The 23,940-nt window shown below is 44.4% G+C and overlaps 1 protein-coding gene across 5 annotated transcripts in view; it reads left to right on the top strand.

Annotated features, from left to right (window-relative positions):
• The window catches only part of Fli1 (Fli-1 proto-oncogene, ETS transcription factor), a 132,497-nt gene that overhangs the window by 85,949 nt on the left and 22,608 nt on the right, over positions 1-23,940 (top strand). For all 5 annotated transcript variants that reach the window (XM_045145385.1, XM_045145387.1, XM_045145386.1 and 2 more), the window contains 2 exons: positions 4,488-4,691; positions 14,005-14,070. In XM_045145385.1, the coding sequence (XP_045001320.1) occupies positions 4,488-4,691; positions 14,005-14,070 (270 nt within the window). The remainder of the gene's footprint in view (positions 1-4,487; positions 4,692-14,004; positions 14,071-23,940) is intronic.

The raw sequence follows: 23,940 nt of genomic DNA, 5'->3' as shown, positions 1-23,940 counted from the left end.
GCTGCCTGACTGACACGTGTTCTGTTGTGAGGGGGCTCTAGAGGGAGAGTAGGCCTGCCTCAGGGACATGGACACTCGGACCCTTATCCTTCATGGAAATGCAAACCTGAGAAAGCTGTTCATCCTATCAGTCTCCTTAGCAGCAGTCTAAAGTCCTATCTCCACTGTCACTAGAACTCAGATTCCAGAAGCCCCACTCCCCGGCAGAACTCACAGCAAGCTCTAATGAGTGGCCTATTACTCTAGGATGAGGCCTGTCCAGGGAACCAAGGCAAGGCGGCCTCATCCCAAGAGGTGTCCCTTAAGTCCCCAGACCTGGCATCCCTGCCTCCAAGGAGGAGGCTGCTCCCATCATCCACCCTTCCCTCAGGCATGCACTTCCTGGCCTCTGCTAGGTTCCACCTTTCCAAAATTACAGCCAGCTCTTTCAGTTTTAAAATAGAAATAACTATATTTAACAAATGGAACGCCCCCACAAGTGTGCCACAAGTTATGTCATTATGTAGAAATAACCTCTTTTTCCTAGGTATTGGTACAGTTGGTTACAGAAAATAAAACCATTGTTCAATACCCTAGCCCATTGGCTGGGTCCTGCCTGGGCCAGCTCCAGCTCAGCTGTCTGCACATGGAGGGAGTTTGGAAGCTGCCACGTGGAGAGTGGGTACCAGGTGGAAGGAGCAGGGTATCCAGATCTTACACAAAGTGAATTACAGGGCAAGGACTCAAACTCATCTCACCAAAATAACTTCACCCTAGAGGCTAACTCCTTCCATTATCAGCCATGTAAATGCAGTTGTATTTTAAGACAAACAGTGAGATGTCTCCAAGGGTGTCCAAGGGGATTTGTCTGACTCAAAAGTGTGAGTTTATGATGGCCCTCTCCTCCTTCTTCTGGACTTGGTGTGTGTTTCCATGGAAAGCTGTGTCTCATCTCCTAGAATGACAGGCCACAAGTGTTTTGGGTAGATTCAATATGGTGGGGAGTGGAAGACTCCAGGAAGAGAGGCTGCAGAACAAGGGCTAATAGGAATAGGGCTAATAAGACTGGCTCAGCCTCCTTCCTCTGCAAGGGTAGGGCTAACAGCACACAAGAAAGGAGAGCTTCATGTATTTTATTTATTTGCTTGTTTTATTTATTTTGGATTTCAAGACAGTATCTCACTACATAGTTCAGGCTACCCAAGAACTCATTATGTACATAGGCTAGTCTCAAGCATGTGGAAGATCTCCTACCTCTGCCTCCTGAGTGCTGTGATTACAGAAGTGTGCCACCCATGCCTGGCCAGAACAGCTGCATCTATGGGCCTTTGCAGGTGCCAGACAGCATGTAAACTTATTTCTCTACATACATTTATGTATCACTTAATATTTGGCCTGCCATATCCCTCATGAGACCAGCTGGTGATGGGTAGCCTGGGTACATGTCCATACATGGTGGGAAACACTCTGCACATCCCAGGGCCAGGCCAGACCATTGCCATCAAACTGTTGCTTCAGCCTCACAGCCATCAGTACAGGAAGGAAATCATAAGTGGCTAAACTCTTTAAGACATCTGAGATTGACTCTAAACCAGGGTTGTGGGCACCATCACATGTTAGTAGTCATTGGGAGGGCATGTGGAAAGAGGGGGAAAAGGGACCAGACTTCTTTGTTGATCCTGTACCTCACAAATGGTGTTGAAATAAATTTAAAGTGGATGGTGAAATGTCAGGGTTTGGTTGGCTTAGTTAACCATAGCAATCAAGATGGAAACACATAAATTCTTATCAAGCTGTTTCAAAGCTCTTGCATAGTGGATTCATGAGCTAGACGTCTTCTTGGTTATTCTCACACGGGCTACATCTGTAAGTGCAATTCTCAGACAGTTTGGCTTCCTCCAGGTCAGCCTCCTGGACATGAAGGAAAGCCTCATTTGGGCAGGTCTTCAAATCAAGGCAGTAAAACATTAGTGGAACAACTGATTGGATTTATGATAGGATTTTAAGACAAGTATAAATGAGGGTCCTAGTTAATCATCAGCTCCATGCTCAGATGGGGAAGAAATGGGGACTAAATCATCCAGGAAATACATTTGGTAGAGTTTAGCATGATGGAGAGTGGAAGAGTTATAATTCATTGTGCTTGAGAGGGAGAGAAATAACATTATGATAGAGCCCAAATCAAGGGAGGAAATAATAAAATAAATAAAATGTAGGGCATGAAATTTAGTATGAGGCTTTGGATACTAAAAGTGAGGAATTAGGAGAAACAAAGGATAAAAATATATACTATATAATTCAACTCCCTCCAGGACAATTTGCTTTAGAATTCTGAGATTTCCATTTACCAATGGTTTGTGCTTAATTGTTTCTAGAAAGCAAAGGACAAACTAAAGCAGACACAAATACACTCATAACACAGGGAAGCTTTAAGGTGCTCTGCCTTCTAGCACCAGGCTGTGTAATTCCAGGTGAGTTAGGGCAGCATCCCAAGAAGGCAGACAGGAGCCTGCTTCAACTACATGACATTCTGTGAAGACTTCCATAGTAATTCCATCAGTGCGCCCTAAGGCATAATTTCCATGAGTACAGGGCTCAGTTAGAAGGCTTTTGCAGATTTCCTTGTTGAGTAAAAAATGGGACATTTGGACTAGCTGACACATTGGTGGAATCTCTCAGTGGGGCCATCACTAGGAACAGGGTCCTGAGCTGTTGGTATAACATCCAGGAACTGTGATCTGTGACTCCAAGTTCTCCTCTGTGCTCCCCCTCAAACTCTCAAAGGTCTTTCTTATATCTGCTTGAGACTATAGCATATGGCGTCCTCCTCATAGCCACTGCTAATTATTCAAACCTGCTTCCTTTATGCCAAGAGCCTTCACAGACTCTAAAATGAGAAGGTGAATTGGTTGAAAGGAGGCACACATTTCCCTACCAAACAAGCATACTAAGTGAAGCGGCCATAAATAAACCACCATCTCTCCTCCAGGAGACCGTCTAAGGATTCTCCAAATTCAATGAGTCCCTTCCACATAGGGTTCTTGAACTACAACCATAAGCTCATTGCTTAGTTATTATTTTAGTGTCTACATTTTCATGGGTCTGTCTGTCTTTGTGTGTATGATGGAGGTCTCACTATGCAGGCCAGGTTAGCCTCAAACTTGTGATCCTGTTGCATCTCTTTAATGAATACTGGAATCACAGGCATGCACCACCCAGCCTGAGTAGGACATAGGCAATAGTCACATAGTTGTCTTCTAGGATGAGCATGATTCAGGTATTGACTGGGACCACTAACAATTAGCTTCTGAGTAAAGAGATGGGTTACACAGATGCACAAGGTGGTGCATGTGTCTAGAATTCATTTGCAGTGGCTGGAGGCCCTGGTGCGTCCATTCTTTCTTTCTTTCTCTCTCTCTCTTTCTCTTTCTGTCAAATAAATAAATAAATAAATTTTTAAATCCAAAAAAAGAGAGATGGGTTACAGATTGCAGCAAGTGATAAGACATAAGGGCTGGTTACTTGTGCCCCCACCCCCATGGCTAAGAAGGAAGCAAAGTCATGAGGACGAGAGTGTGAAGGAGGGAGAGGAGGAGGAGATGGCCTTAATCCTATGTTGTTCACATCCACTCCCAGCTCAAAGGGTTTCTGTTTCTAGCACCATTTGTCATCTTTAAGTATTTAAATATCCTTAAAAAAAAGTCTGGGTTGATCTGGTAGAAATTTCAACACAGCTGTCCCCCAAAAGGAGGAAACCCAGATTGGATTTATGTCAAAAACTAACACCACTGGGTTCTCCCAACTTCCCAGATGGAATTGCAGGAAAAGAATACATGTATATATTTCTTTCCTATAGCCATCTTAGGAATTGGTGTTATTTCTTGAATTCATTAATATTTTGAAAATACAGATGGTTCCCCTTCCAGAGACATTAGTCTCTGGGTCTGTGGGACTGTGTTTATTTTCATTTTGATGCCACTAGTTCTCAGGCCAAGGTTTCAATTGCCATCCTGAAACTTTAAAGAGTGTCCTGTCAGGATACGTGTTGAGGCAACTAAGAACCTTCCCCAGTGCTAAGTGGTTCAGGCAGTGCCAGATGCCATAGAGCCAGATGGGGTGCTCTGAGAGAGACCATCTGGAAGGGAACTGGGGGAGGGGAGAGTGAGAGAATGAACAGAGTAAGAGAGAAAGAAAGTCAAAGAAGAAGTGATGAGGAAAGAGACAAGTAAAGAGAGGTAGGGACAAAAGTAAACAGAGAAAAGGGGAAGAAAAAGAAAGAAAAGTACAGAGGAGACAGGGACCAGGGACAGGGAGAAAGCAAAGAGGAAGAGAGGAAGAGAGGAAACAAAGAGAGGGGTCAAAGAGGAGGTAGAAGAGAGAAAGAGAGGACGGGGAGAGGCTTATAGGAGGAGAGGGAGCAGGCTGGGAAGGCACTCATGGAGAGAAGGGCGGCCTCGCTGTGGCTGGCCAGCATGAGGGCTCACGGCTTTCTCCTCTCCTCTATGCAGACCCCACACTGTGGACACAGGAGCATGTTCGCCAGTGGCTGGAATGGGCCATAAAGGAGTATGGCTTGATGGAGATTGATACTTCCTTCTTCCAGAACATGGATGGCAAGGAATTGTGCAAAATGAACAAGGAAGACTTCCTGCGAGCCACCTCCCTCTACAACACAGAAGTGCTATTGTCTCACCTCAGTTACCTCAGGGAAAGTAAGTATAGCCCATGCTTCAGGGGCTGGGAGGAGGGTCCTAGGCTTAAAGTTCCCTAGGAGTCTGCCCAGGGGAAGGAGGTGGAACCCCTTGTGTTAGTCACCAGCAACAGCAACCTGAGGGATGGAAGGAACCTTGTCAGGGTCATGTAGTCTCCTACAGATGCTAAAAGAGGCAAACCTACATCAAGGGTATCAAGGGAAACTAAACATGAAATGAAGAAACCATAGATAGTTGAGACTTGGGGAGCCACTGGAGACTACAAAATGTTTGCAAGAGAATACCTTTCTAGAAGCTTCTTCTACCTATAATAGCAAAGAGAGGACTCCTTTAATTAACATTTTCCTTAAAACTAATTTAAAGTTGGTACAGGAACCTGGATTCATAGATTTGAGATTTTAAAAATTGTGAATGTTGACATATTAGCTTGCTCTTATCCTGGGTCACTGATACCTCACAGGGCTGTTCCCTCCATTGTAGCCAGTGGCACAAGGGTGCTGAGTTCTTTTCCTTGCCTAGCCTAGAGAACAGAAGGAGCCTTGAGGAAGAAAAAAAAGGGGGGTATCCAACAGAAGGCTCCCTAACACTGAGAACCCATAAGTTTGATATGAATTTCATTGGATATGGAATGGAATTTATTTGGAACCTGCCCGTACCTTAGCCGTTAACTAGCAGTCAGAAATCCAGGCCAAGTGACATAGCCATGCTAGCCCCAAGTGTTGCTTGGTTGCTTGGTGATTTGCGAAACTGAGCAGAAGCCACAGGCAGCCAGATGTGGGACAGGTTCAGCAAGTGCAGGATACAGTCTTCATTGTGAACAGCCAAGGTTGCCAAGGGTGCTGCCAGCATGAAGCTTTGGGAAGGTTTGATGATTTTAAGACCCCTTCACAATCTGAGATCTGATCTCATAGGCCATACACTGGTTCTCTCCTCACTTGCTTTCCATTGCTCAATGGACTTCTATCCTGCCATCTTTATCTTTGCAATCTGTGGTCTCAGTGTAATGAAGCACTGCACAGGGCAGAGACAATACACACTGGCTGGAAAAATAAAAAATAAATGCCTATGGAAGTTTCCACCCATGTCTCCTGGCTAACTGGCCACCTCACTGAGGCGTCTGGTAACCAGTGTGAGAGAGCAGGTTAGCACCAGAGCAATGACCTCATGTCTGAGTCTTGCTGCAATATGAGGTCAGTCCAAGAAATAACAATTCCAAAGGAGGCCATTTTCCATCCAGTTTTCCCTGAACTTTGGATAATTGGCATGTTCTAATGATCTATAGTTCTTAGCCCTTAAATGTTTGTCAGAAGAAGAAGAAAAAACCCACAAGTATGTATGAGCAGATTCTTATAATGATCCATGTAGGGTCAGAGGTGGGCACACAGAAAGAAAATGGACATGAAGTCAGAGACCAGCAGAAAAGAACACAGGCAAGCCTGCTTTACGGCTTCTCCTGCATAACCTGTGGTGGGAAGTTGAGGGGCTCCTGCCTCTGTTCTTCCATCATGAGAGTAGAGGTGACAGGAGTCTGGGTGAGCTCTGCATCCTCAGTAATGTGGAGCTTCAGGGTGAACACCCTATGAGGGACATGTTCCAGTGCGTTGGGACTTGATTGCTCTGTAAATATCCCAAGTCCACCACTAGTTCTTGTCACTGGAGAAGCTGGGCCACAAATACTGACATGAGACAGGCACATGTTGCTCAGAAGGCCCAGAAATATAAGGAGATGGCTGGGAAGAACCCTTGGGAAACTTCCTGTTAGATGAAGGCAGTAAGTAACCAGTGAAGCAGTGAGCAGGTAGAGAGGAAGGAGAGGATGGAGTTTAGTCAGAACATAGCAAGAAAAAAAAGTATGGAAATGGACGACTTTCTAAGAATATGTGCAAACATTAAGGACGCTCCAAAAATAATCAAAATATGAAGTTTGCAGAAAGAAGATTATTGGCAGAGTCAATTTTCAGAGTTGAGAAGAGTATGTACATGGAAGTATGTGTATGGAAAACCTTGGAAGATATAGGGCAGATTTCCTGAGCTAGGAGAATGAGTGATAATAATAGTATGTCTACACATTGTCCTGGCATTAAAATGGCTTTTGTGGGTATATTAGTCATTGTTCTCTAGAGGAACAGAAATGATAGGATGAATATATATTTTAAAGGGAGTTTATCGGGTTAACTTATAGGATATAGGCTGGGCAGTCCAACAAGAGCTGTCTGTGGACATAAGAGTCAAAGAACCAGGCAGCTGCTCAGTCCATGAGGCTGGAGATCTCAGCAGCATCTTCAGCGTGGCACTGAAGGCCTGGAGGGATCCTGGAGAAGCACTGGTCTCCAGTCCACACTGAAAGGCTGAGACAACTACATTCCTGCGTGCATGAAGGACAGCAGCAGCAACAGGGGAGGCACGGGCAGCAAGGAGTAGCACAGGCAGAAGGCTCTCTTGGAGCTTCTTCATAAATAGTCTACCACCAGAAGGAAGGTCTTCCTCTCTCCCTTAACCTTCCTGAAACCATCACAGACCTACTCAAGAGGCATGTCTCTTACTTGATTCCTAATCTGATCAAGTTAACAATAGATGCAATTTAACTGTCACAATGGAAAAACACAACAGGTAATTATGATATAAGGTGGAGTGAAAGGCTCACTGTAAAGTGGTCCATGCACTGACATAAAAACAATTGTCAGCCTAAGTGAAAATTACAGTAGTTGTGTTAACATTGTACCACAATAGCCTTATGAGAAATCTAGACATAAAAAGATTAACAGGGAAAACTTTCTGATCCATACTTCTTTTGAAGTGGCATTTCCCCGAGATCCTGTGGTGTTGGGTGAGAGCTGTGGATTGGCTGCTGAGATGGTACAGGAGGTTTAGGCAGTGATGTCAGCTCTGGACACTAAGGATATCCTTCTGGTGACCAACATGCCTCGAAACCCTTTATGTTTCTGGCTTTTCTATGCTTCCTTGCTGTGGATGTTTCATGCTTAGGAAGGATGTCACTGCTTGTCTGAAGGTGGAGGAAGGACAAGAAGTATTAACTCTCTGCTTTCTCGCCTTTGTTGGGGGTGGGAAAGGACACAGCATTTCCATTTTGGCAAGAGGAAGAAAGTAAATAGCTGAGACTCTCAATGCAAGTAGAGGAAGTACAGTACAAGTACAGTAAAAGAAATTTCAAACAGGACAACTGGAGACTGGAGCCTGTGCATAGATTGTTGTAAGTCAAAAAAGTCAAAGTTGGTGGCATGTCTCCATCTCATATTTCTAGACTTCATATTTTTAAAAATAGAATACCTTGCAATGTAAGAGGTTCTGGCATCAAATTTATACTTTCAGTAAAAGCAGTTGACTATTCTGGTTGTCTGGTAGGAAAGCTATACTTTAGTGTGTGTGTGTGTGTGTGTGTGTGTGTGTGGTATATTCATGTGTGCTGTGGTGTGTATGATGTACTCATGTGTGTGTTCATGTGTATGGTGTATTCTTGTGTGTGTGCGCGTGTGTTTGGCAGTGTGTATTGTGTGCATGCATCTCTGTGTGTATGCATCTCTTGTGTTCATGTGCAGAGGCCAGGAGAGGGTGACGGGTGGGCTTTATTGCTCTTTCTCTTACTTCCAGGTGGCAAGGACTGTCCTTGTCCCTGGAGCCCTCAGTTTTTCAACTAGTTCCACTTACCAGTGAGCCCCAACAGTCCTCCTATCTGTTCTACCCTGAGCTGTGGAATTGCAAGTGTGTACAACTCTGCCTGGCTTTTTGTATGTGGGTGCTAGGGATCAAACTCAGGTCTTGCTGCTTGCATAGCAAGCACTTTTACTCACTGAGCCATCTCCCCAGCCCTGCTTTAAATTTTTAAATGTTTAATTTTAAATTAAATACTAATTGTTCCAAGTATGGAAGAAATAACAATGCCCTGAGCCCTTGTACGCTATCTATCAGAAACTTGCCTGGATGTACCATTTCATACCTGGACTTCCCAGCTGTCTCTGGTAGGGTGACTCTGTACCATCAGGACAACGGAGAAACAGGTTGGCAAGGATGCCCACAGTTCTTGAGCTTACACTGCCCAGGTGTCATTTACTTCACATAGACAGGTCGCCCCCTTGTGGACACCATGGACTCTATGATTCCCACTTCAAAGCCAAATCAACCGAGTCCAGGACTGCCTCAGAAATCCATCCAGTCATGTAGCCTATGAACAACACCCTTTCTGCTTTCTCAATGTCAGACCTCTGAAGGCCGAGTTTACAGTTTGAACACAGACTCGCTGCTGCACAGACTCTATCCACACTGCTGTGTGATACCTGACCCTGTACCCCACTTGTCTCCCTTCACTTCAGTTCCCCAGAGTCCACCGTGAGAGCCAGGCCAACTTGCCCACAAGATTTTCCACTTTTATTTGTACCAGGAGATAAATGTTTTCCAACAATTGTCTAGGGCTTCCTGGAATGAGGTAAATTGAGCCAAGTCTATTCTCTCACTCACCCTGACCTTCTCTTTTCCCCATGATGTCCCCCAACTCTGGGCCCACTGGGCCAAGGCAATGTTTACAGATGAGACTGCAGGAAGTGAGATTGGTCCCTTTGGACTGAGGACCTCAGGGAGGCAGGGCGCAGGGCCCCTACTGGCAGTTCAGCCTCAGGGCCGCTGGGGGGAGTTTGGGGATGTTCAGGCACCCAAAGGCTCCTGGGCTAGGGGTAACTAGAGGCCGAGGGAAAAGGATTTCTGTTGCTGTGTGTTTCTGTTGTTGTGTTTTACTTTCAAAGGAGTTGGGCTGTCTGGCTGGCTGGATGTGACCAGGGAAACACTAAGAAAGTGAATTTTCAAATAGTGGTGGCACCCAAGAATGAAATAGTGTGTGACAGGGACACCTTAGAAAACATATCAATCTTGATTCCCATTTTCAATCTAAATTTAATGGAAAACACATTTTGCATTTTGTGGTATTTCCACCTGCATCCTCAGTTGGCTGGGCAAAAGCAATAGGCCTAGCTATTAAGCTGGGAAAGTTTTATCTGTTCCAGGTAGATGTGGCAGAGGAAGAAGGGCCGGACTCTGTAGGACAAAGGGTAGCCCTCAATAGTCAGCAGGTCTGTTGTTTACTGCCCGGAGCCCAACCTCCCTCCTCCACCTTCCTGCACCCTTCCAGGGATCTAGGAGCTATAGCCAGAGAGGGAGGGGCTGGGCTCGGTGGGGAGGAGGCTGGTGACAGAGACCCCGGATTCTATGGTAAAGTGCAGCAAGGAGACAAAGGCTGTCACCATCACCAGGAGCCTTGTATGTCCCCCTGCTCCAGATGTCCCAGATGAAAAGCAGATTAGATAGAGGGACAACAGAGATGAAGCAAGCCCAGGGCTCTTCCCAACACCTGCGAAACCCATTCCCATCGCCTTTCAGACCCCAGATACTGCATCTAGTGAAGATGGACACAGAATAGAAAATGACCTTGTCTTTATGCTCTTACTTGGGGAAGGCCCTTACACTTCCAAAAGCTATAAATTTGTGCTTCTTAAAGCAAAACATGTCTCAAGCCAATAGAAACTGATATATGTGTGCATGTCTCAACACAGACATACAATAATGGAGTGGGTAAATGTTTAAATGGAAATATAGAGAGATTTATGAAAATCACAATGCATAACTGAGGAATTTTAATAAAATGTAGCCAACCAGCCATGAAAGGACCCCAAAAGCATCCACCCCTGCCTTCCAACACTAATGATGTTTTAAATGTTAGATTTCTTATTTTTGTGGGGTGTGTGTGTTTGTGTGTGTGTTTTTGTTGTTGGTGGTGGTGATGGTGTGTGCATGTGTGCTGTTGTTGTTGTTGGTGGTGGTGGTGGTGTGTGTGTGTGCATTTTTAAATATGTATACAGGTGCATGGGGAAGTCAGAGACATCAGGTGTCTTCCTCAATCCCTCTTCACCTGTTTGAGACAGGATCTTTCACTGGACCCAGAGCTCACTGGTTCGGCTAGTCTAGTTAGTCACATTGCCTCAGGGTCCCACCTGTCCCTGCCTCATGAGCAATATAATGGCAGGTGTCCCCAGACCAGCATTTCTCATGCAGGCACTGGGAATCCAACTCAGGCCTTTGCTTGTGAGGCAAGTGATTTACCAACCAGCCATGACCTCAGCTCGTCCGTTCCTTTTCTGTTCTATTCTCCTTCATAGGCTGACCTAAACTCATGGTCCTTTTGCTTCAGCCTCTAGATTACAGGCATGGGGTTACAGGCACGTACCACCAAGCCCACCTTGCCTGTTGTTTTGGTTTAGCCAGGAGGCTGGGAGACAGGGGACTTCTGGACTGAGGACAGGTTTTGTAGGAAAAATAAATAGTGATCCTGCCTCATGCTCCTCCTTGGCTGTGTGATCTTCGACCAAGGGCTTCACTTTTCTGAATGCTCATTCGCATGCTGGCTTTGCATCGCTCCTGCAAAAACACAGCATAGACTGTTGACCTCACAGAAGTGATCAAGAGTGCTGACTCCCCTCCCCCACTTTCTAACCTGCTGACTGCAGCATGGCTATCAGAAAGCAGTAGGGACACTTCAGGTCAGATCCTCAGAGCATGAGAAAGAAATCCAAGGCCGTGGAGTAGGAGGCCAGATCCCATGAAGACCAGCATCAAAACAAGTTCCTGTAAGAAAAGAGTTTGGGTACCACCTTCTGTATCCTGGAGAGCTGGTGAAATCAGAATCTCAGATAGAAGGAAATGTGCATCCCTGGGGGAGAGGCCAGACAACCCCCTACCCCAGGAGGCCGCCTCTTCTTCCCCAGTGAAACTTGAACCAAGAGCAGTTTTGGGGCAAAATCATTCTCCTAGGTTACCATGAAATATGTATTTCATGCAGACTTTGGGGAGGTCAAGTGACCCTGTCTTTTGGCTTTCTTGGAGTTTCCTGCAGCTTCACATGTGCCCAGAGAGGAACTTTCAGCATGGGGTGGGAGCAGGGGTGAACTTAATAAATGCGGTTTATCTGAGCTTCGTGCTCTCAGCTAACTTTGCACTAATGACTCAGGCGGTTGGCTGCTCAGAGGCCATCATTTTTCTTTATTTGCTCCAGCAGTGAGTTTCAGCCTGAGGGAGAAAATGCCTGGGATAGAGAGGCAGACATTCTTGGTCTGACCCTGAGAGGTTTTGGTATTCCCTTGGAACATTTGCTTCCATTTCTGAACCTGCTTCCGGTCATGGAGGATTATTTCTTATTGCAGCAGAACCCATCGTAACTCGAATTCCAGAGGACCAGGCCAGTGCCCACAACTCTTGCATAAAGTTTCATTCTCAGTAACTAAAAATATTCATGATAACCACTAGATTTTACTGAATGCTTGTAAGAGCCAGGGTTTGTGCCTAGCACTTTCCACATGTGATTTTACAGATTGCTTACAATTGCTCTAATCAGTAGGTATTGCTCTTGCCCAGGGTACCGATGTGGAGTGTGGGGCTCAGATGAGCTATCTTGATGGAGGACCCAGAGCTGGTTAGTGGTGAGAAGCAGGCCTAACTCTCAACTCTCATTGCATGATAACCTGCACTCAAAGGAATTTATCACTTTGAAGTGTAACAACTTATACTAAAATGAAATTGTTACTTTGTCATTGATATTCATGAGAATACATATGCAAATACAGCTGAGTTTGGGTTCCTGTCGCTGTGTCACTCATAAAGTGGAATCTGCATAGCTGAACTGTGGTGGATAATAGTTGCTAAACGGCCCCTGTACCCTCCTGCTTTAAACCTGGGAATTGGTTCAGCACTAGAAGGACAGTCACCTGAGCCAGAAGTCCTATGCAATGGACAGTTGGAAGATTCATCCTCGGCTTGATAGGACATACCTTTTCTCTGGATGCACAACCAAACCCCACAGCGGTGTGAGACTAAGAAGAAGCGTGTCTGACAGGCCATTCCCAGCCTGGCACTTAGTTAGTGCCCTTGGCCACACACTCTAGGGTAAGGATTGTTTAGGAAGGCTTTCTTAGTCTCAAACACATGTGTCAAGCTCATGATGTTCTTGGTCAAAGCAAATCCCAGCCTTACTTTTGATGACTCTTTAAATTCCCCCCAGGAGAATACTGAGAAGAATCTCAGAAATGCTTCCATTTAATAAAATAAAGCTCTTGATTTTACTTTAAGCCAAGGAACAAATCTAGTTTTAGGAAGAAGGGAGTACATATGGAACAATGAAAAAACGGACCATTCTTTTCGAAAGGCTCCACTGGAACCTGGTCCAGAGGAGGTTTATCCAGAAGCACCAGCTCTCCGAGATGAGAAGAGTCAGGAAGTAACTCTATATGGAATTCTGCCCACTTAGTCACTGGGAAAGGGACAAAGTTCCTGTCACCATCACAGCCTTTCTCAGTTCCAACACCTCCATCAATAAGAATGATGCATATACCTGCCCCCCACTTGGGAAAACATATCTATGTTCATGAGCACAAGGATGTGAACATTTCAGCAGGAAAGTACTAGTTTCTCCTCCAGTGAATGACAAACTATAAGCCTCAGTCCAAATCTGGGCAATCTAGCTCATGAACAAAGTTTAAAAAAAAAAAAACTAAGAATAGTATATAGCAGAGATCATATTTAGCTTTTAAAGTCTAAAAGGGGTACGAATTGGTCTTTATAGAAAAGTTTTCCAACTCCTTCTCTAGCTTAACCCCTTCATTTTCTGATGAAGAACTGAGTGCCTAGACAAGTGAAGTACCTTACCCACAGTTAGCCTAGACTAAATATCCAGTTGACTCACCCTCAGACCGGTATTCTTTCTATGACATGGTATAAGCATGTCTGCTCAGGAAGGTATGTGTTCTAACTTCCCCTGATCCTAACTCCAAGAAGCTACCAGAGTCCTACATGAGTGTCTTCATGCAATGGGTCCCATTAGTGCATTCTTTCCACCGTTGATGTGCTCTTTCCCTTCAGGGGTCCCTCTCCGCTTGCCATTTCTGCCTACCCAAACCTCTCTCATGTTGTCTCTGTTACCGTTACATATGGCAGATAATCAGTTTATCAAGAGAACAGGTTTATTTTGAGTGAGCTGTGGAGGCTTTAGCTCAGAGTGGACTGGCCTGTTCCCTTTGAGCTGATGATAGCACAGGAATACATGGTGGAGTCACCATTCTTCAGTGTGGTAAATAGGAACCAAAACGGAGCCCTCTGAAAGAGCGCCCTCCATAACCATGGACCTCCCGCTAAACCTATCTCTTAAAGGTTCTACCACCTCTCATAGTGACATACTGGGGACCCAGCCTTTAGCATAAGGCCTATGAGGGACATTCTAGATCTAAGCATAACCTTTTCTTCTTTTCCCCTTGCCTTTCAGGTTCACTGCTGGCCTATAACACGACCTCCCACACAGACCAGTCCTCACGATTGAGTGTCAAAGAAGGTGAGTCTGTTCCCTCATGTTCTGGGAATGTTTTCACTGGCTGACATGACACAGTTTCATACTAAGACTGTGCTTCACACCAATTCCTTGCTCCAGTCCATTTTTCCTAGTAAACAAGAAACCACTTCTGCCACCAGTTGCAAAGATGCAACAGGGGAGGCTTTGGATTATCTCATCAAGTTATGGTAATGAAATGGCTTATAACCATTATTACCCCATGCAATGAAAGGTGTTTGCCCTTAAGATGGAGTGGGTTCTGCTTTCTCACCAAGATGAAACTTGGGAACTTTTCTCTGTTGAAAATAATGAAGTACAGAATAAGGTTATTTTACACTCCCCACACACCTGCCGCCACCACCTGCCCCAAACAAATTTTAGCACTTAACCCATGTTTAAAGTGGTGGTTTGAGGATTTGGTCTGGTCTACTTTGATTTGGTTTCACTCAGTTTCATTTGGTTTGGGTCAGAGAGAAGGAAAGCTATCAGAAAATGATTTTAGCAAAATCACAATAGTATTTCTTAGCACTCTCATCAGATTGGGTCTATAGAATATTGGTTGAGTGCTTGCCCACCTTGCATGAAACCCTTGTTTGACCCAGCAATTTCCCCACACAAAATTACTGTTCATTATGATACAATTTCATCAATATTTCATCAATAGATAGTCCCTTTAGACATCTAAACAAGTTACTAACTCACAGTGCCTGGTTAATATAGAAAAATATAAGCAAATAATCACTAGAAATCAAAGGAATGAAAAAGAAAACTTCCCATGCAAAGAAAGACCCCGCAGAAGAGAGTCTTTTGAAGGATGCAGATGGGATGATGGAAGAGTGACAGTTTGCTCTCCTCCCTGGCTCTCTCGTGCTGCAGCTCCTCTTTACCTCACACTTGCTACAGTACAGGATCTTCATTCCTTCGAGCTACACGTGGCTGCACATCCTGCATGCAGCATAACATTTAGACATGTGCAAGTCCCGCTCCTGGAAGATCCTCATGGGGTGTGGAGGACACAGAAGCCCAAAGGGCCTGCGTGTATTGTCCAAGCTTACACCTTAGGTCACATGGGACTTTGTTTTTCCTGTTAGAAGTTCATAACTTTGCAATGACTAGAACATTTAATGGAAAATGATACAATGTAACAATTCTGCTTCTAGATTCTTTTGTTTTTCTTGCTTTCTTTTGTCTTACGCCACTCAGGGACAATCTTGTTACTGCTACTGATTTTCCATTTCAAACCATATGCAGTGATGAAATTGGATTCATTCTATGTTCTGCCATATTTTACTTGATTTTTTTGGTGAACCAATGAGTTTATTGGGGTTATTTACAGAGCAGGGTGAGGTGTTCAAAGTCAGCCATACCAGAAGTCCCATCTCATCCTGGCTGACGACCTCCCCATAGCTGCTTCAGCTCAAAGGCAACTGCATCAGCAGTGAGCCCGCCCAGAACAGGCGAGCACTCACCGAAGCTGCACCTCGGGAATGCACTGCACACTTGCAGGCAGCTCCATCCACAGAGTCTCCCCTTACTTGATATTTCTGTAACATAGTGTCTGTGATAAAGAATATTTATTTCCCTGGCAAATCCACTGAAGTCAGGACATCTTTGACTTGCTTTGGGAAAGGGGCTTCATCCCCTGGACCTCAGATTCCTGTCAAATGCAGGGGCTCTTGGTTCAGGAGAGCCAAGTCCTGACTCAAGACTTTGGGCTTCTGAGCTGACAGATGCCAGAGCCACAGCTGCTGGGCTCCTTCTATCCAAGCCACTCCCCTTTGGTTTGTTTCATTTCAAATTGTAGCTTTGAAAGGAAGCAAGAAAGGACTACCTAAAGAAAGGACAGAGAAAGGGAAGGAGAGCAAGAAGGAGGAAAGGAAAGGGAAAGGTAGAAAGAAAGGAAGGAAGGAAGAAAATAAAGCAAGAAAGGGAGGGGGGAAGGAGGGAAAGGTGGAGAGAAAAGGAGAGTTAAGCCTTCTGAATTAGTATTCAGTGCCTTAGCCTACAGCTTTCTGCCACTACCAGAATGAACCAGGAATGCTTTGGGGTAGACAGAGCTAATGGGATATTCCCTCATATTGGCCTTAGACTACAGGGTTTCAGCTGAGAAACTGGTTGAAATGCGTTGCTAACCAAGTCCTTCCTGTCAGAGAGTCTCAACCCTTAGCCCTGAGTTCTACCTGCCAAGCTGCAGGCCCTGTTCCCTCCTCCCCTGCCTCTTTGTGTTGCATCTGCATTTGTCTTCCCTGCAGCCTAATTCAGGCTGGAGCCTCTGGCTCGCGCTGGGTAGCAACCCTCTTTTGAAATGAATTGACTGTGGTATCCAGGCGAGCGCACATGGCGGTCCCATTCAGGTGGTGCCTGGCATTTATCTCCCAGTGTCGGCCCTGGCCTCTGGAGACCATTAAGTCTGAGCTTTGCAGGTGCATCTTTTGTCCCCAGAATGTTCTCCACTTGAGCTGCCTCCCCCACTAGCAAAGTTGTCTGAGACTGAACAACCCAGCAAGCCACAAAACAAAGTACATTAGCAAGACAAAGCTAAGCAGGCCTCCTCTCGGCCTCCCTCTTATCCTCCTCCCTTCTCTCTGTCTCTCTTCTCTCTAATAGCTATCTTTCTGTTTAAAATATGAAATGGAAAAAGAGAAGACATCATGCCCCCTTGACTTCTCTTCTTTGAAAATAAGAGGTGCATAGCCCCGGAATCAGAGCTGAGTGTGTGCCCATGGGTGCCTAAGCTCAGCTCAGGGCAGGTGCGGGCTGGCATCGGGCACAAAGGGAAGAAGTTAAGGACTATGTCTCTCAGTGTGTTCAGAGCACAGCACTTACCAAGTATGACACCTTTGTACTTTAGAATGCTGCAATCATCCTTCTAGCTTGTCTCTTAAAGATGTGGCTACAAATATCTGAGAATATTGTGTACCCAGAATGTAAGAATAGATTTTGAAAGTTAATTCATAATGATATGCATGAAGGCTTGACTTTCTCTACCATTGGCTGCCAAAGTTAATAATCAAGAAAATGAAGATAGAAGTTATTGTCACTCACTTTTGTGTGGCCACACCATCATATACATGAGGCTTGGAATACATCAGCCATGTGCACATGCTTTGCTTTTAAGCATTACACCCTTACTGCCAATCATCCATTATCATTTCATTGTGGAAAGAAAGGGAGACACAGCGACATTAATTGGCTTCCTGATGGGTTCAAAGCTGATGGTAGTACAGTATGAAAAGTCCTTCACTAAACTAAACATTGCCATCCCAGAGGAGAGAAGAACAATGGTTACCAGAGACTGGGGAGGGAGGTGCTGAGCAGTTGGAGTGGAGGGTTGTCCGTGTTACATAACACAGTAGAGTAGTTGTAGTTGACCACAGTGCAATACTTTCAGATAACTAGTAGAGATGGTTTTTAATATTCCCAATACAAGTAATGATAAATGTTTGAAAAATATATCAATTACTTTGACCTAATCATTACACATTCTATACATGCTTTGAAATATCAAAGTTTAGCCTAAAAGTATAGACCATCACCATGTGTAAGTTAATTTTAAAAATAATAATAATAATGATCTTTATTGCCAATGGTCTTCCTCAAGAGTGCAGTTTTTCCTTTCTTGACACCTTTTCATGAAAACCATAACTAGGCTACATATAATTTAGGGCAATGATTAGAGAAGAAATTGCATTCTTTTTCTCTGTCCCTACAATCTTTCACTACTACCTACAGCTCTATCCCACATCTATTCTTGTGCCAGAAGATGAGTTTCTTCATAGCCTCTGCTTGGCAACACCCCTACTCCTTACTGCACAGAGAACTCTTTATAGGTAGTCATAAAATAGTCCTATATGATTCTCACTTAAGGAAGAAACCTAGAGCCATGGAGCTCATAGATGTGCAAAGGAGGGGAGATTCCCAGAGGCTGCAGGTAGAGAGAAGGGCTCAGTGTTGCCTAGGAAAACGTAATTTTTAATTATTCATTTATTTGCAAGCAGATAGAGGCAGAAAGAAGAGAGAGAGAGAGAATAGGCAGACTAAGGCCTCTAGTCACTGCAAATGAACTCCAAATGCATGCACCACTTTTTGCATTTGGCTTTATGTGGGTACTGGAAAATCAAACCTGGGTCATTAGGCTTTGTAGGCAAGTGCCTTAAACATGGAGCCATCTCGCCAGCCCTGGGACAGGTTTTTATTTGTTTGTTTGCATTTATTTATTTATTTGTTTATTTATTTATTTAAGAGTGACAAAGAGAAAGAGGTAGAGAGGGGGGAGAGAGAGAGAGAGAATGGGCGCACCAGGGCCTCCAGCCACTGCAAATGAACTCGATGCATGTGCCACCTTGTGCATATGGCTTACGTGGGTCCTGGGGAATCAAGCCTCCAACCAGGGTCCTAAGGCTTTTAACCACTAAGCCATCTCTCCAGCCTCCCACCCCTCACCCCCCGGCCGGGACAGTTTTAGTTGCCAAAAATAAGAAGAATCTGGAAATAGAAGGTGGTGACAATTTCACTGCCATATGAATGTGCTTAATGACACTGGGGCACACTTAAAAGTAGTTAAAATGGCAAGTTTTAGGACAGTATATTTTATCAAAAAATTTAAAAGTTAAAGTTAAAAAAAAAACTTGATGATCAGGTCTAATGATCAAGTTCTTTCAAATCTCTGGAGGGTACTTTCTGGGCCATGGCACTTTTATTAAAGTGCTCTGGATTTCTGATAACCTGCCACTCAGGTTGCCATGCTGTGCCTCATAGTCTAGAGTGACACATGAGAAACAGGGTGATGAGCCCTCCCAGAACACCCCAGGTCTACTTAGAGAAATGCTGGTTACTCCTGATCTTGCCGGTCTTGGTACACAGAAATTGGCTAGGCAAGTTAGGGTAAGAGGACCCCAAAATGAGCAGTTTTTCCTTGACACCAGAGAAATGTCATTAAGCGTATATGGAGAACTGCTGGAGTTTTTCTTTATCTCTTTCTTCTCTGGAAAGTTACCCACCAAGAAAAAATTCTACATTAAGCTTACACTCTTCCTAGATGACAAGAACACTGATCCCACCTAAGATTTCTTGGAATATTGCCTCTTTTCCAGGAAACCTGGCCTTTCTCCCCTAAAGAAATTCCATTTGGCATGAAAACCCTAACCAAAGGCACCTGAGGAGTTCTCCTCCTCCCTGGAGACTCCATCCTGTCCTTTCAGGACTCCTTCCTTTCTAGCAAGCTCTAGTAAAGTTTTCTAAAATCTATATTTCACCCCCCTGTGTTCTGTGAATTTTATTCATTAAATTCATAAGACAAAAACCCCAAAAGGCCACTGACCAGTTGAAACTGTGTGACCACTGAGTGTCCTACTCCATGGCTCCTGGATCACTGCCCAGATGAGATAAGACCCCTGTCACTGTCAAGGACACTTCAAAAGTCCCATATCAGTTCTAAACAAAGGCTTGTGTGTAATATTAATTAGAAGTGTAGGTGAGTGAAAGGTCCTGGGAGAACCATTCTTTCCACTACTGTCATTGAAGATGAAGTCATTATTATTACTTTTGGCAATTATGTCAGTGTAGCCTTTGACAACTCAGAAACTTCCAGTTTCTGTGTCCTAATACAGCCCTCTAATATGTATATAAGGTGTGCTAACTTGATTTTATGGGAAGACACTGAGGATCTAGGAGCTAAGTGGCCTTTCCTGAGATGTAAGCATCCTGGAGGTGGAATTGGATCCAAGCCCTTCTTCTCTGACATCCTTCATGCAGGTCCTCCATGTGGCAGACCTGCATGTGTCTGCTGGGTCCTAAAACATGAGTCCAGTCTTTGTGTGTGTGTGTGTCTTTTTTTGTTCTAGGGTGGGGCAAACCCTGTCCCCTGGGCCTCTCCAGTGTGCTCCCTGGACCAGCAATGGGCAAGAGTCAGCAAATATATTCTGAGCTGCTTTGCAAGCCTAAAGCTCTCATTTCCTTAGTTCCTTATGCCACATCTGTTTAAATACCCAGCTCTCCAAAAGACAGATGATATTGAGCTTTTTGCTTATTAACTCCTGGAACGCATAAACCCTCCAAGGATAGATGGACCACTGAGCTTCTAGCCACTCCCTGGAGCCTTTCAGCCCTGCTGCTGAATGTAAAACCATAAACTACAGGCCCACCAGCTAAGAGTGGGCAGATCAGACCATGTGCACCTTAACTGGTGGGTAAAAAGGCTGTTTCCCCCTTTTTTCTTCACTAAAGACTTAGAAAGAAAATCACCTCTGGGTGTCCAGACCAAACTGGTTCACATGGATCATGTGGAAGACAAGAGTCTCTCATGGAGAATTCTCGGGACAGGAGTCACACACATAGCAGCATTCCCTTTTTGTAGCTTTTTGTTGTGTCCACATCCATTATCCATTGGTGCCATCACATCACCACTAAAAGACCACAGCTCTGTTATCATTGTCATGGGATGAGGTAGCAGCATGGTTAAGGCAATGGCCTGCTATTACCATTCTTATCCCCATTCTGCAGATAATGACTGTAAGGCACAGAGCTCGCAGGGCAGGACTTAACCCAAAGTAGGGTTTTCTTTCTTCTATCCAGTCTGCTTCCCATATTTTAATCTCATCGTGTCTAATTTAAGCATGTGACAACATCTTAAACATTCTTTAAGTAATGCTTTCTGTTGATCACAGGTGGGTATTTATCTCCTGTTAATGAAGAGCTCAGGGTCTAGACTCACATTATGACCTTGGACAAGGACTTGATTTTTTTTTCTGCCTTATTATATTGGTTATTTTTGTGTTATTGTAGTCACAATACATGACAGAAACAACTTAAGGAAGGAAAAATTTATTTTGGTTCCTGGCTTCAGAGAGATTTCAGTACCTCATGACCAGGGAAGGCACAGTGGTGAGAGAAGTGGTTGGTGTTTACATGTGGACCAGGGAGCAGAGAGCTAGACAGGAACTAGGGGCCAGACTATAACCTCCAAAGATCCACACTGGTGACTCACTTACTCCAATGACGCCCCCCCCCCCTTATAGATCCTACACCCTCCCAATATTGTGCCACTCACTGGAGAACAAGCAAGCAAAACATGAGATGTTAGGGCACATTTCAGATTCAAACCATAGCACTCAATTTCCTCATGTATAAAATGAGGATAATTATAGTGCCCCTCCAGAGATAATATACGACTCAAGTCAGCATGAGGTCTTACATGCCAAAAATGCTTTATAAGTTAATAATATGACTCATAAGTCAGCATGAATGTCTGACGTGCCAAAACGGCTTTATAAAAGTTATACTAATAACAGTACATTATTATGATTTATGGAAAAATTATAATAGTAATTAACGTTATTATTGGGAAAATATTCCAGAATATTTGAGGGTTACCAGCTGCTACCACGGGTGAATTTGTGCTGCAAATGGGTTCTACAGGGCTATGCAAGCTATGCTATCCCAGCTTAGATAGCTAGCTTGTTCAGAACCTTATTAGGGAGAGGCACCTACAAAAGGTGAAGGAGCCTTCTAAAACTGCATAAAACTAATGCAAAGGTGCGTGTGGCATTCAGGATCTTTGAGGGTAACCCAGGTTGAGAAGTCAGTACATGCTGAAGCTGAGCATCTACTTGAAACCTTTGGTATGGCAGGAGAAATCTGAAAGCAAAAATGGTGTGGACCCAGCCAAGGCCATACAAAAATGATCTCTAATCTGAAAAACTCCAAAAGCTGAAACTCTTGATCACAAGCATTGACGGCTACTGTGGATGGTCATCACCTCAGTCAGGAAAGGACTTAAATTCTGGTAGTCATTCACTGACCCTTCATTGATTAATAATGTACTCTGTACAGAACATCAGACTGAACCCTGGAAATACGGTGAGCCAAGGAATTCCAGTCAAATAGATGAGTAAGAAAATTGTGTGTTGAAGCTTGGGCCCCACTTTACCACGTCTCCCTGTTGTCCCCTGTACTCATTCCCTCTGTTACTGTACTCACTGCCTTCATATGAAATGTCCCAGTGAGAGATGGTGGCCTCTGGATACAGGCCACGTGGAAGACTTGGATATACATGACATGAAAGGGGTAGAACCCAAAGAAGCTGGCATGTTTGTCTCTGGGGCATGTGTGTGTGAGGGGGTTCACATGGGGTTGTTTGCATGCAAAGAAGGTGTCAGTAGAGGAATTACATGAGAAAGAAAGTGGGTCTCCAGTGGAGGCTTCCACAGAAGTGGGAAATGGAGTGTGAGGCAGGAGGCTTAGAGTCACTGAGCTGGAGCCAGGAGCCAGGAATTTGCCCCCAGATACTCATGTGGGAGGGAGGTGAGCAGAAATGAAATGAGATTGGCTACATGCTCATAATTGTTCAGAAAGGGTAATCAGCCCTCATAAACCATTAGTCTTTTCTCTCTTATGCATTTTAGAAATTTTCCATGACTTTAAGATGTCTCGGGCTGGAGGGATGACTTAGTGATTAAGGTCTCGGGCTGGAGGGATGACTTAGTGATTAAGGCATTTGCCTGCAAAGCCAAAGGACCCAGGTTCGATTCCCCAGGACCCGCGTTAGCCAGATGCACAAGGGGGCGCACACATCTGGAGTTTGTTTGTAGTGGCGGGAGGCCATTCTCTTTCTCTCTCCACCCTTCTCTGTCAAATAAATAAAAAGAAAATATTATAAAAAAAATGGGGGTGCTGGAGAGATGGCTTAGCAGGTAAGGCGCTTGCCTGTGGGGCTAAAGGACCCAGGTTCAATTTCCCAGGACCCACATAAGCCAGAAGCGCAAGGTGGCACGTGCTTCTGGAGTTCCTTTGCAGTGGCTGGAGGCGCTGACGTGCCCATTCTCTCTGTCTCAAATAAAAATAAATAAATAAATAAAAATAAAATAAGGCCAGGCATGGTGGTGCATGCCAAAAAAAAAAAGATGTCTCTAGGAATTTTGATGGGAGAAAATCTAAGTGAATAAAGAATATTTATTCCTCCTGCCATGTAATGTATATACCACACAGTGAATGAGGGTGGTATGTTTTTAGGATCAGTATTTTATAGGACCAACTCTCAGGGAAGAATGTAGGGGAAGGCAGATGAGCATAGAGCCCAGGATAGACCTGGCTTATGTGTGAATCCTTATGAAGACTAGACTGGAACACGTGTACCTAAAGTAGCTAACTGACCTCGTTAGAGGAAAACAGCATCTCTTGTACAATAGGATGTGTGTGGCTGTTGTGTGAGTCCACAGATCCATCCATGTCTCCAACAAGCACTTAAAATCTGAGGCTATTGAGGGCTCAGAAGACAGCCAGCTAAAAACTTAGTCATCCTATGATTTTGCCCTTATAATGAACATCATTTTTAGCCAAAGTTGAGAGGGGTGTGTGTGTGTGTGTGTGTGTGTGTGTGTTTCTTGGCTGTTTCTGTGGACCAGATTTATGATTATGGAATAGACAGTAGCTTGCTCTCTCCACTTTTATTTTTTTTTTTGAAACTGTTTTGCTTTGGAATTTTGAAGTTAATGTTTTGTCTGCTTTTTATCTGTCCTTTCAGAGTGGTATGGTTTTTGTTTTTGTTTGTATTTATTTATTTATTTATTTATTTATTTATTTAAGAGAGGAGGAGAGTGAGAGTGGGTGGAGAGAGAGAGAGAGAGACCAACTGGAAACAAAGAGTCGTTGTCTAAGCCATAGTCGGCAGGAAACCCAATCTCAGGGGAATTCAGCCAGCCAGCCAGGTCCTGGAGTCAGACTCCAGCTCTCTGAATTCAATTTGACAGCTTGTCTGGGACACTTTCTAAGTAACTATTATCCTTCCTTTCTCCAAGTAAAAGAACTGCTATTCCTTTCCGTGGGTGTGCTACATGCTCTGTTATTGCACACGTGTGGCCATACAGTGATGAGGAC

Source organism: Jaculus jaculus, chromosome 3 (genome assembly GCF_020740685.1).
Source record: "Jaculus jaculus isolate mJacJac1 chromosome 3, mJacJac1.mat.Y.cur, whole genome shotgun sequence".
NCBI lineage: Eukaryota > Metazoa > Chordata > Mammalia > Rodentia > Dipodidae > Jaculus > Jaculus jaculus.
Note: the sequence above shows the minus strand (reverse complement) of the source record. Positions and strands in the feature narration are given on the sequence as shown.